The sequence below is a fragment of the Budorcas taxicolor genome, chromosome 1 (assembly GCF_023091745.1).
Source record: "Budorcas taxicolor isolate Tak-1 chromosome 1, Takin1.1, whole genome shotgun sequence".
NCBI lineage: Eukaryota > Metazoa > Chordata > Mammalia > Artiodactyla > Bovidae > Budorcas > Budorcas taxicolor.
Genome location: NC_068910.1, coordinates 135,551,489 through 135,565,375, shown reverse-complemented (window position 1 = coordinate 135,565,375; position 13,887 = coordinate 135,551,489). Strand labels below are relative to the sequence as shown.

Below are 13,887 nucleotides of genomic sequence, written 5' to 3'. Positions count from 1 at the left end.
AACCTATGTCCACACAAAAACCTGCACATTATTTATAGCAGCTTTATTCATAGAGACCAAAACATAGAAGTGTCCAAGATTCCTTCATAGGTGAAAGGATAAAAGAACTGTGATACAGACAATGGAATATTGTTCAGAGATAAAAATAAATGAGCTATCAAGCCATGAAAAGACATGAAGAAAATTTAAATGCATACTACTAAGTAAAAATAAGTCAATCTGAAAAGACTACATACTGTATGATTCCAGCCATATGATATTCTTGGAAAGGCAAAATTATGGAGACAGTGAAAGGATCAGTGGCTGCCAGAGTTTGTGGGAACAGAGAGAAGAATAAATAGGCCGAGCATACAGTGAAACTATTCTGTATGACATTCCAATGGTGAATACCTATACTGTATTTGTCAAAAACTATCTACTAGACAAGGTTTACCTGGTGGCTCAGACTGTAAAGAATCTGCCTGTAATGCAGGAAACCTAGGCTTGATCCCTGGGTCTGGAATATCCCCTGGAGAAGGGAATGGCTACCCACTCCAGTACTCTTATCTGGAGAATTCCATGGACAAAGGAGTCTGGCGGCATACAGTCCATGGGGTCACAAAGAGTCGGACACGACTGAGCAACTTGGCACACACACAGACTGGACAACACCTAGAATGAACCTAATGTAAACTAGAGACTTTGGGTGATAAGGAGGTGTCAGTGTAGGTCTGTCCCTTATAACAGATATACACTATGGTACAGGCTGTCTATCATGGCAGGGGGGTGGGGGGGCAGATGTGGTTAAGTCTGTGTGAGGGCAGGGATATATAAATTTTACCTGTGAACCTAAAACTGCTATAAAAAAATAAAGTTCACTAGCTAAAAAAGTTTGAAAACCAATATGACAGGGGACAAGGAGGGTGCAGAAGGTGAGACTGGCAGAAGAGATCAGGAAATTCAAAATATTGGGCAGACAACAGGCCAAATACCAGAGAGGCAATCCAGGATGCAGTGATCAGCAGGTCCTGTTTAGGTGTACACAGACAAGAAGCGTCAGTGCAAGTGTGAGGAGGGGACCAGTCCTGCATCTGGACAGGCAGGCAGCATCCTGGAGGAAGCGGCACTGTGGGTGGAACTGCCAGGCTCTGATCCCACAGCAGAACCGTTTGCCCTCTACCCTGTTTTAAACGTTCTTCCAGGGCCTGGGGGTGGTTCCCCAACGGCTTATTCTGAGTGATCTGAGGACAGAAATGCCAGGTTACGTCAGAGTTTCCACCCATTCCTCTCTTCCTTTCCTGTTTTATTTCCTTGTCAAGATACTAGCCACAGGTCTACCCATTAGAAAACTAATGTTAGCTCTAGAGAAATGAAGTGCTTCCGAAGAAACCCCAGCAAAGAAGACTCTGATGTATAAGGTCTCCTTCGTGGAAATCCCTGACTTCTGGTGGTTAGGTTGCCACACTTCCACTGCAGGGGGCCTGGGTTCAATCCTTGGTCAGAGAACTAAGATCCTGAATGCTGTGTGATGGGCATCCCACACACATACACAAAGTCTCTTTCATTCGCTGAATTCCTTAAGGACCAAGTCTGAACTATAAAAGGCTTAATCAATAAGGCAAAGTCTCTATTCCTCATAATAAGCATACTATGGAGAAGGCAATGGCACCCCTCTCCCATGGATGGAGGCACCTGGTAGGCTGCAGTCCATGGGGTCGCGAAGAGTCGGACACGATTGAGCAACTTCACTTTCACTTTTCCCTTTCATTCACTGGAGAAGGAAATGGCAACCCACTCCAGTGTTCTTGCCTGGAGAATCCCAGGGACGGGGGAGCCTGGTGGGCTGCCGCCTATGGGGTCGCACAGAGTCGGATACGACTGAAGCGACTTAGCAGCCCCAGCAGCAGCAGCAGCAGCAGTGAAACAGTTCTAGGGGAGATAAATTCAGTGACAGCGTCTTTCTTCTTTTTTATTTAACTTTACCGTTTTCCCAGTCTCCTTCTTCCCCTGACTCCAAGTCCCTGGCAACCACTTTTCTACTGTTTCTATGAGTTTACCTTTTATTTATTAATAGATTCCACATATAAATGATACCATGCAGTACTTGTCCTTCTCTGTCTGACATTTTGCTTAGCATCATGTCCTCAAGGTCCATCCACGTTGTTGCAAACATCAGGATTTCCTTCTTTCTTGGACACTTAGCTTGTTTCCATATCTTGGCTATTGTGAGTAATGCTGCAGTGATCATGGGCATGCAGGTCTTTCACGGACACCCTCTTTTAATTTCCTTTGGATGTGTGTATCCAGAAGTGGGATTGCTGGATCATATAGTAGTAGCTCTATTTTTAAGTTTTGAGGAAGTCCCTGAGCTGGTTCCCCTCATAGCTGTCATAGCTTGGATGCTGCAGTCCCAGGCATCACGTGAAGGAAGACCCAACAATATTGAGGGGTTAAGAGAGCATTTTCTTCCATGTATTTCTTTTTATCATTAGAAAAACTCTTCTCCCAGTCACAAGAGGACAGGATTCCCCTTATATAAGGAGCTAGAGTAGTCAAAATCATAGAGATGAAAAGTAGAATGGTGGTTTCAAGGGCTAAGAAGAGGGCAGAATGTGAAGCTGGTGTTTAATGGGTACAGAGTTTCAGCTGGGGAAGATGAAAAAGTTCTGGAGGTGGATGGTGGTGATGTTTGAACAACAGTGTAAGTGTTCTTAATGTCACAGAACTGTACACTTAAAATGGTCAAAAATGGTAAAACTTTTAAATTGAGATATAATTGACATATAATATTGTATTAGTTTCAGGTGTAAAACATGATTTAACATATGTATGTTTACATAATAATCACCACATTGAGTCTAATTAACTCCATCACCATAAATAGTTATAATTTTTTTCCAGTGATAAGAGCTTTTAAGATTAACTCTTAGCAGCTTTCAAAAATACAAAACAGTGTTATTAGCTATAGTCACCATGCTGTACATTACATTCCTAGACTTATTTGATTATAACTAGAAGTTTGTAACTTTTGACTACTTTCCTCCATTTTTCCCACTTCTCTCCACCAAAAAAATGGTAGATTTTATATTATGTGCATTTTATCACAAGTTATAAAACAAGTTTTTTCTCAGAAGCCCCACAGTAAACCTCCTCTCACATTTCATAGGCCAGAATTCTGCGACCTGCCGCTTCCTAAACCAATGATAATGGCAACATTAATGAAATTACTGATTGGCTTGTTCTCATCAAGATTTACCCTTCCTTGTGACTGGATAGGGTGGATCCCAGAGTCCCCTGAAGCACACAGCTGCTGAATACTTGAACAATATTTGGATTCAGATTCTGTTAATGAGGAAAAAATAACGAAGATGGGGAGATATTGGGGATGATGGCCACTGGATAGGAGACCAAGATCCTGGCAAGGTTTTCCCACTGAGACAAGGAAGGACTTGATTCCTTCAGGACACCCAGGCTTTTCTGAAGATTCACATGAGACTTACTGACTCCAACCACCAGGGGTCCTTGAGCAGTTATATTGTCTCTCAAATCTCTTTCCTGAGGACAGACATTGTAATTTCATCACCTCACAGCTGACTGTGATATCAATCTCCTGAGGGACATCTCTGCCTCTGGTTTTATTCCTATTTGGATCCATCTTAAACACCCATACTAGAATAACTTTGCAGAACCAACACACATGTCCAAACTCCTTACCAGGCTATCTAGAACCATCCACTTTTTTTGTAATCCTTGTTTTCAGTCTCCCTACTAGTATGCTTCTTAGGGTAAGGATTTTGCCTTACTCTTCATTTTATTCCCAGTACCTAGAATAGTGCTGGTCATTCATTCACAGGTTTTATCCATTCAATTGGAATTTATGGCAGTCAGCAAATACTGAATAAATGAATAAGTTATTCAATGAATGAATATATCCATGACCTGACTCTTAATCAGTTTAAATGCTGTTGTTTTTCTTTTTCTCACATACATTTTTTGCTTGAGAGACACTCACTCGTTGTTCCCTGACCACATCACATAACCTTGCCACCCACATGTGTGATTTTATTCAGTTTCTTTCTCCAGTTTGTAATACTCTTCTCTCTCTTCTCTGATAATCAATGACCTACATTTCCTTTAAGGCCAAAACCAAATTTCACCTTCAACGTGAGTGATACTCAATTATCCAAGGGTTCAGTGACATACTCTCTTATCATATATGATTTTTATGGTATCTACTCAGCATACAATATTTTTATATATTTTTTTCTTTTCAATATATTTATCTTTTAAATACCTCTTCAGTTAGTATTTAAACCGCTTGAATTCAGAAATCTGCTTTATGCCTGTTTTTATTCCTAATACTTAATCTAATACTATACGCTTAATAAATATTAGTTTCTAAGGATGGTTAGAGAAGGCAATGGCACCCCACTCCAGTACTCTTGCCCGGAAAATCCCATGGATGGAGGAGCTTGGTAGGCTGCAGCCCATGGGGTCGCTAAGAGTCAGACACGACTGAGTGCTTTCATACATTGGAGAAGGAAATGGCAACCCACTCCAGTGTTCTTGCCTGGAGAGTCCCAGTGACGGCGAGCCTGGTGGGCTGCCATCTATGGGATTGCACAGAGTCGGACACGACTGAAGCAACTTAGCAAGGATGGTTAGATTAAAGGTCTGAAGCTTCTTTAAAACTAATTTAAGTTCTAAGTGAATAATTAAGCTCTTAAAATTTGAGAGTAGTATTTCCATCAGATTTAATCCTAGTATATGTATACATTTGTGTACCTATATATCCATTTACCAGAATATACACTGAGTCACAGTTATATCTGGTTGTTTTACTATGTTGATGTACTATGGGTCATTTTTCAAAGGCAAATATTATAGTGCATCCCAGGACACCTGTGTTCACACGATCAGTTCTTTGAAACTATATTTGGATGTACAAGCTATTAAAAGCTTCTTGTACTGAGTGACCTTTCAGGCAGAATTTAGATCGAATACTCACACTGCTGCTGCCTGTTGCTGAGTGGATAGCAGCAGAAAACCCTGGATTCAAACCTCTGTGGGGCTTTTGTTTTGCTTGTTTTGTTTCTTTTCATTTTGCCTTAAGAAGATGAACAATGAAACCACAACCCTGATATCCTTAAAGGAGGCAATGAAAAGGTTGCTAAGGGCTACAGGGAGGGAGAAAGCATGGGTCAGCTTTTCTGGGAAGATGGGTAGTAGAAGAATGAAGAATAAAAACAGGCAAAGCTACAGGCATGCTAATTAGAATTCTTTTTCTGTTAATGTGTTCAGGTTCAAAAATTGTGTCCATTAATAATAAAAATCTCCTCCTAGGTGCTATATTCCATTTGATTAATGCATGCGCCATATGCTGGGCTTACAAAAATAAGTGAAATGTGATTTCTGTCCTCAAGGAGCTCACAGCCTTTGGAATAACAGATTTATTCAAAAATGCTTACAATTTAATGTGACTGACCTTATAATGGTGATGTTCTTAAAGGGCTATGAGAACATGAAAGGAGGAATGAATTTTGCTTTTGATAGTGGGGAAAGGAACCCTTCATAGAGGGACGTTTAGACTGGATCTGAAAGTGTGAGTAGGAGTTTGCAAGAAATAAAAATATGGGAAGGAATTCGAGGGTAAGGAAAGTCTGTGTAAACCCCAGATGTTTGGACTATCATACCGTATTCAGTCAGCAGCTAGATGTCTCATGTGACTGGTGACTAAGTCGTGCAAGAGGACTGACAGAGGATGGGGCAAAGGTTAAAGAGTCTACAATTCCTGCTAAGGAGATCCGACTTGACTCTAGCAATGTCACTAGGCAAGTCAGGGCAGCATAAAATGTATATAATAGTCAAGTTATGAGAACAGAATTGTGTTTTAGAAGAATAGCTCTCGGGAATGGATTGGAGGTGAAAAGCAGAAATCTAGTTAGACTATTGTAATCCTAGGTTGAAGTGAAACATGGTGATTAACTGACTTACTAGAGATAGAGAAGAGGGAATAGATTAGAGATATGTTGATGGAGAGAAAGGGGGAAAATAGTGAGTTATTCTGAGATTTCTAGTTCAAGGAATTGGGTAGATGGTGATCCCATTAACTGAGCTGGACAACTGTCACAGAAATGCAGATTTGCAGACATGTTCCTTAGGATTTATTTGAAACGATCTAGGAATGCCTTTGAACGATCAAGGCTACGGTTTTTCCAGTAGTCATATATGGATGTGAGAGTTGGACTGTGAAGAAAGCTAAGTGCCGAAGAATCGATGCTTTTGAACTGTGGTGTTGAAGAAGACTCTTAAGAGTCCCATGGACTGCAAGGAGATCCAACCAGTCCATTCTGAAGGAGATCAGTCCTGGGTGTTCTTTGGAAGGAATGATGCTAAAGCTGAAACTCCAATACTTTGGCCACCTCATGCGAAGAGTTGGCTCATTGGAAAAGACTCTGATGCTGGGAGGGATTAGGGGCAGGAGGAGAAGGGGACGACAGAGGATGAGATGGTTGGATGGCATCACTGACTCGATGGACGTGAGTTTGAGTGAACTCCGGGAGTTGGTGATGGACAGGGAGGCCTGGTGTGCTGTGATTCATGGGGTCACAAAGAGTCTGACACGACTGAGCGACTGAACTGAACTGAACTGCAGGATGCCTTTTGGTGAAAGGATTCCAAATAATTGCTTCAATTTATGTAAACCTATTACTGATTGACAAGCTAGAGTTTATCTCTAGAGTTCAAGCTGGAGATGACTTATAAGGAGTACATTCTTAAAGGTCTAAAAGTTAATACAAAGAGTTTACCAGATATAATAGTTTTGACTTGTAGCCAGATTGCTGGCATATTAGGTCATGTAGGCCTATGTTCCTATGAAAATGCATATTTCATGCAGAGCCTTGAAAAAAAGTGAAAATGTTAGTCGCTCAGTTGTATCTGACTTTTTGCAACCCCATGGACTCTACACTGCCAGGCTCCTCTGTCCCTGGAATTCTCCAGGCAAGAATATTGCAGTGTAGCCATTCCCATCTCCAGGGATCAAACCCAGGTCTCTCGCACTGCAGGCATTTTCTTTACCATCTGAGCCACCAGGGAAGCCCAAGAATATTGGAATGGATAGCCATTTCCTTCTCCAGGGGATCTTCCCAATGAAAATGCACATTTCATACAGAGCTTTATCTATATGCATATAGAATCCAGAGCAATGAGAAAATTCCATTGCTGCAATTTCTGAAGATGGAGTGCAAGGGGAGGGGTTTATTAGTAAATTCAGCTTAAGACAGTTGAGTCTGATACCACCATCTAAGTGGAGATGTACAAAACATAGCTAAAAATTCAGCTCTAGAGCTTAGGACAGGGGTGGTGAAGTGAAGTGAAGTGAAGTAAGGTGGCTCAGTCATGTCCGACTCTTTGTGACCCCATGGACTGTAGCCTACTACACTCCTCTGTCCATGGGATTTTCCAGGCAAGAGTACTGGAGTGGGTTGCCATTTCCTTCTCCAGAGGATCTTCCTGGCCCAGGGATCGAACCCAGGTCTCCTGCACCGTAGGCAGACGCTTTACCCTCTGAGCCACCAGGGAAGGACAGGGGTGGTACCTGAAGCTAATTAACCTTGGAATAAAGTGAAGACCAAGAAGAGAAGATGGTCAAGGACAGAACCCTAAGCAATCACAGCAGTATTCAGGTCACTGGGGACATAGAAACTCAGGAAACTGGCTGTGTATCACTTCATGAAAGACAATGCGGGTGACTTCACGCAAGTGAGTTGTGGGGTTTCAGTTCTTTGTGGTTCAGTTAGATGTAATTTTTGTGCCACAGCGCCCTCTAATGATCAGGGTTGTTCAGAGCAACTCAAGTCCCCCTTTTGCTGTTACACTGCCTAGCATTTCACTAATATCACAAATGTCATAGAAGACATGTTTTATTACTTCTGTGTAAGACCTCTGCTAGGTATTGGGGCACAAGCATAAAGATGTTCAATAAATAGTCTACGATCCTCTCTCTTCAAGAGTTTACAATTTAGATCACGAAAGCTAACTCTAAAAATAAAGGAAGAGGTGGGGAGTGACAAGTAATAGAGACAGTGTCTGTGACAGAGAAGCAGGCAAGGAGCAGATCTCCAGGTAGAAAGGCTGAGGGATTCAGGCAGGCATGGAATGAGCTTATCCCTGATGGATAAGACTTTGACAGTCAGAATAAGGTGGAGAAAGCCACCTTAATAAATATGGGTCTCAGCACTTGTTAATAGCTATATGATGGTTAAGTCTTGATCTTTTTGAGACTCAATTTCTTTATCTGTAAAATAGTAACAATGACTGCTTCACTACTTATGGTTGTGATGAGAATCAAATTAAAGTTTGTATAAAATACTCCTTAAAGTATGAGGTACAATATATTAATAACGATGAGGCAGATAGTTGAGATAATTAGACAATTCACATGTTCGGCAATATAAGGAATGCAAGAACTAGGATGATGACTAGAGAGAATGGCAAATGGGAACATCTATCCATAACTGTTTAAAATTTAAGCAGCTACTGATAGTGACTGTAAATAATGTATTGTAGCTTTATCTTTAGGCGAAATCTTAGTTTTGTGCTCTGACCCAAATTAACCTTTGATTCTGTTATACGATAGAGTAGACCACAAGCTCCAAGCTTTAGAAGCACATTTTAAAGAACTGGACTTCATCAAGGATAATCTGACACAGAAATTTGAAGATCATAGCAAGACTTTGGCAAACCAGGGAGCCCAAGATGAGCTATGGACAGCAGTTCTGTCACTCAAGTGAGTATCTAATCCGAAATCAGTGGAATTTCGTGGTTTCATGAGAGCTTGCAGTGGTTATTCTAAAACTGCGCTTCTTAATATGGTTCCAACAATGGGTTGTGAAGAAATCACATTTTTTCAGGCTCATTCATTCAAAAAAGATTGAGTGCTGGTTTACTTCCCATACTGTGGTACACATCTCAGAGTCCCTTGCTTGGCAAAGTTTGAATAACACAGAGATGGATAATGTAAGTGCTCTGCCATTGAAAAATTTGTGGTATGAGTGGCCTGAGATCTAAGCTACCCACTTTAGTACAAATCCTCTTTTCTTTTTTAAAAAAATTATTTTAATAGTATATATCTGTTAATTCTAAATTCCTAATTTATACTATGGTAACCATACAATTATTTTCTGTGTCTGTGAATCTATTTCATAAGTTCGTTTGTACTATTTTCTTAGATTCCACATATAAGTGATATTGTGATGTTTGTCTGTCTTACTTCACTTAGTACTGTAACCTCTAGGTCCATCCTTGTTGCTGCAAGGACATTATTTCACTCTTTTTTATTGCTGAGTAACATTCCATTGTAGATATATACCACATCTTCTTTAGCCATTCATCTGCTGATGGGCACTTAGGTTGCTTCCATGTCTTGGCTTTTGTAATAGGGCAAGCCCTATTTCTAAAGTATTTTCTAAACTATAACAGCTGCTTCTGTTCTGAACCCAAAAGCTGGGTTGGGCTCTTGGTGTGTGTTGGGTCAAAAGACACAACCAAGCCAAAGATTTGGACAAGGAAGGATTTATTACTTGCAGCAAGTAAGGAGAACAGCAGGGATCTTTCCCTAAGCAGTGTCTTCCCAAATATCAAAATCAGAAAGTTTTAAGCTAAGGATAGATGCATATTCATGAAGGAGCTTGAACAGAGGAGACCAGCACAGAACTGGGGCAAAGGTTGACAGAATTCAAGCTTTAATGATTGAAGTCAAAAGGGTCAGAAAAGGTCAACATCATCATTCTATCCTCCACCTGGGCTCCAAAATCACTGTGGATGGTGACTGCAGCCATGAAATGAAGACACTTGCTCCTTGGAAGAAAAGCTATGACAAACCTAGACAGTATGTTAAAAAGAGGAGACAATACTTTGCCGACAAAAGATCTGTCTAGTTAAAGCTATTTGAGAGTTGGACCATAAAGAAGGATGAGCACCAAAGAACTGAGGCTTTCAAACTGTGGTGCTGGAGAGGACTCTTGAGAGTTCTTTGGATAGCAAGATCAAACCGGTCAATCCTAAAGGAAATCAATCCTAAATATTCATTGGAAGGACTGATACTGAAGCTGAAGCTCCAATACTCTGGCCACCTGATGCAAAGAGCTGACTCATTGGAAAAGACTCTGATGCTGGTAAAGATTGAAGGCAGGAGGATAAGGGGTGACAGAGGATGAGATTATTGGAGGACATCATCAACTCAATGGACATGAGTTTGAGCAAATTCCGGGAGATAGTGAAGGACAGGGATGCCTGGTGTGCTACATACAGTCCATGGAGTTGCAAAGAGGTGGACATGACTGAGTGACTGAACAACCACCACTGCCACCTGGGTGTGGCTTTAGTTCCCGCAGAACTCTAAGATACATATCAGATTGTTACGTATATCCTTTTAGGAAGAATTGGGCTTCCCTGGTGGCTCAGATGGTTAAGAATCTGCCTGCAATGCAGGAGACCCAGGTTCAATCCCTGGGTCAGGAAGATCCCCTGGAGAAGGAAATGGCAGTCCATTCCAGTATTCTTGCCTGGAGAATCCCATGGACAGAGGAGTCTGGTGGGTGACAGTCCTTGGGGTCACGAAGAGTTGGACACAACTGAGCAACCAACACTTATCACTGAACTACTGTTTCTTGATATCCTTTCCTTTGTTCCAACATTCCATCACTTCCCTTTAGATCATGAATTACTGAGACCTGTTCTAGGGCAAGCACTGTGGCCAGGCTTAGATCACAAAACTGCTTAGATAAACAATGGCTTTTCTTATGTCAAGTGATCCAAGTCTTGTTCTCTTTCACTGGAAACCTCTAACCCAATCTGTTTAAAGTTCTCCTAGTATGTTTATACTCTTTGAATTATCCTAATAAAATTCACTTTATGGCTGCACATAGAGAGTTCTACTGCTTAAGAAGTGCCCACATTTTTTGTAGGTTCACTTCAATGGAATTGAATATTTTATACAGCTACGTCATTGAAGTACTTGTCCACTTGCACACTTGTGTGCTTGAGAAGCTGCCAGATCTGGTGAGAAGTCTTCCCACCTTAGCCTCCATCCTTAGACGAAAAGTCACGAACAAGCGCATCAGAGTTGTATGGGAGTCTGTTCTGGAGGAGTATGGGTTGCAAGAAGCAGATATCACAGCACTGTGTATCTTCTTTGTAGCACATGGTAACAAGGCAGAACACTACATTGCTAAAGTAAGGCAGATGTATATAAGAGATATCAATTTCATGATCTCTAATATGGTAAAGAACCAGGCTCTGCAGGATGGTTTGCTGAAGGCTGTGCAGGTCATTGAGAAGGGGAAAGCAGAAATGGCCCCTCAAGAGAAAAAGTCAACCCTAAAAGAGTTGATACCATCAGTCAAAAGCTAATCTGTTACACTGGACTCAGAGATTCCATGTCTAGTATAATTTATCTTGCAAATGGGAAGCAATACATATACACAATTTAATACAGGCTTATTTTTATAGCAAAAGTGAAAAGTGTTAAATTATAATACACTGGTACAATGGATACTTTCTGTGTAGCAATATAAAAGAATGAAGAAGCTTTCATGTAACTGTATAGTAACACAGAGTTATCGCCAAGATGTGTTTTAAAATATTTCCAACATTATTGCTCAGTGGGAAAAAAAGGGCAAAAACAAATACATAGGCTACTATATCTATAAACTTCTGGAGAAATACATTAAAAAGTGGTAACATTGTTTGTCTTAGGGAAGAAAACTAATTAGAGGCTAGGGATCAAAGGCAGGAAGAAGTCTTTTCACTGTTAATTCATTTTGTACTTTATGAATTTTGAAACATGTGAATGTATGATGTAGTAAATAAAAAAAATCTACTATATTTCGTATGTTGATGTGTATTTTCTTTCTGGTACAGTTCCATAGGTATTTTATACTAGAAAGGGAATTCCCACACAGTGATCATATATTTTATCATCTTTTTTAAACAAATGCCATGCAATATGTAGTGTCAATAATAGAAACATTTTAAAGTATGGATCCTGCCCTACAGGCAAAAGTTACTTAATTTAGAAGGTACAAATTCAGGACAACCAGAATGAGTAACACCTTGGAAGGAAGTTAGGTAGAGAAGGATAAATAATACAAGATGTGTTACCTTGCTGGTTCCTCCTTGAAAATAGGTTGGTTGCCAGATACATGCACTTAGTCTTATCCTTCTCCAGACACATTGTTTAGAGAAACCATGCCACAAAAGAGAGACTGGAACTATGTCTTGGAAGTGTTACTAAATCAAACTTGGGTCTGCAACAAAGCCAATCTACTGACATGTGGTTGTGTTAAGATAAAGTACAGCATTTATTGCAGGACACCAAATAAAGAGAACAGGCAGCTTGTGCTTGAACAGACAGCATTACCAAGGCCGAGCTGGTTCTACTCACTGACCAATAAGATGGCAAACTAATGTCTCAAAATAACCATCCTATCTGGGTCTGGATGCTAGGTTCTTTTACAGAATGAGTGGGGTGGAGGGGGTGGGGTGAGGAAGAGAAGTAAAAAGCCCCTTTATCTTGCAAGTATCTCCTAGAATGGCAAGTCTGGGGACGGGATGTGTCAATTTCTTCCTTCCTGTAGCCATCCACAGGTGAGCAGGGTCCTGAACAAAGGTCCTGATTTAACAGTCAGGCAGAGGGGCAAGGTTCCCTGAGGCAGGCCATCATGTATAAACAGTACAGAAGGGTACTACAGAAAGGTAGGCTGAGGAGTACAGAGGGAAGAATTTTCAAGTTACCGCTCGGGTCTCAGTTTGTTTTGAGGTTTCCCTTTTTCTGCCCAGAGACCAATCTTGCGACACTGCCCGGTTTCCGCAGTCCCCGGGAGCAGAACCACGCGAGAAAATTAGAGCCACAACGACCCGAGGGGGGCGGTGGCTCACCGGTAAAAGAACCCGCCAATGCAGGAGCCGCAGGAGACAGGGGTTCCATTCCAGGTTTGGGAAGATCACCTGGAAAAGGGCATGACAACCCGCTCCATTATTCTTGCCTCAAGAATCCCAAGGACAGAGGAATCTTTCGGGCCACAGACGATAGTGACGCAGAGTGCAAAAGGACTGGACCGACTTAGCACGCAAGCACACACGCCTCGCGAGGGGAGGGGCGGGCTCTCTCCCGGCCGGGGGCGGGGCGGGGGGGGGGGGGCAGGGCAGGCAGTGCGCGCGCAGGCCCGGAAGTCCCGTCTGCGGAATGTTAGCTGTCGGTTTTGTATGGTGGGAGGGGCTGTTTTGGCGGGCAGTCGTGACGCCACTAGCCCTTGCGGGATTCTAAGGCGCCGCCGCTAAGATTAGGCTTTCTGGCTGACTTTAGAGAGGACAAGGGGTGGGCTCAGAATCCGAGTAAGGCGCGAACGCGGACCCACAGCAGCGGTGAAACGGAAGTCCTGCTCCAACGAAGCCCGTGTCCGGGGGGAGCTGCAGTCTTCCTCGAGCGATGGCCCGAGGGCTGTGCGCCTCGGCGGCCTCCGTCTTGGCTGCCAGGAGCTAAGGGAGCGTTCTCACCTGGTAAGCGGGAGGAGGGGAACTTGGCGCGTGAGCTGGAGCCCACTTTCCGCCCTGCTGCAATCATTGGTAATGCCTGGGAGCAGCCAAGATTCATTTGTTTTCTTTCCGGATGTTTATCTTAAACGTGGACAAATACACCGCCTTCCAGGGTCGTACTGTTTACCTGACCTGTAGAACACCATTTTTACTTCTAGACATTTGATGCTTTCAGTCTCTGAATTATGGCAGACTACTGGGCATAATATTTAAAACGCAAAACTGTTACTTTGCTTTTTTCTTATTCGGACCGGAAACAAGATTCTTTCTCTTTCAGGTATTGATGTTGAATATGCCTTATTAGCATAT

General features: G+C 42.0%; 1 protein-coding gene across 1 annotated transcript; it reads left to right on the top strand.

The window, feature by feature from the left end:
• Positions 1-5,012: 5,012 nt before the first annotated feature.
• Positions 5,013-11,768, top strand: SMCO1 (single-pass membrane protein with coiled-coil domains 1). Its single transcript, XM_052646530.1, has 3 exons — positions 5,013-5,145; positions 8,621-8,770; positions 10,950-11,768. Exons 1-3 carry the CDS (start codon positions 5,096-5,098, stop codon positions 11,392-11,394), a joined length of 645 nt encoding a protein of 214 aa, XP_052502490.1. The 5' UTR covers positions 5,013-5,095; the 3' UTR covers positions 11,395-11,768.
• The last annotated feature ends 2,119 nt before the right edge of the window (positions 11,769-13,887 follow it).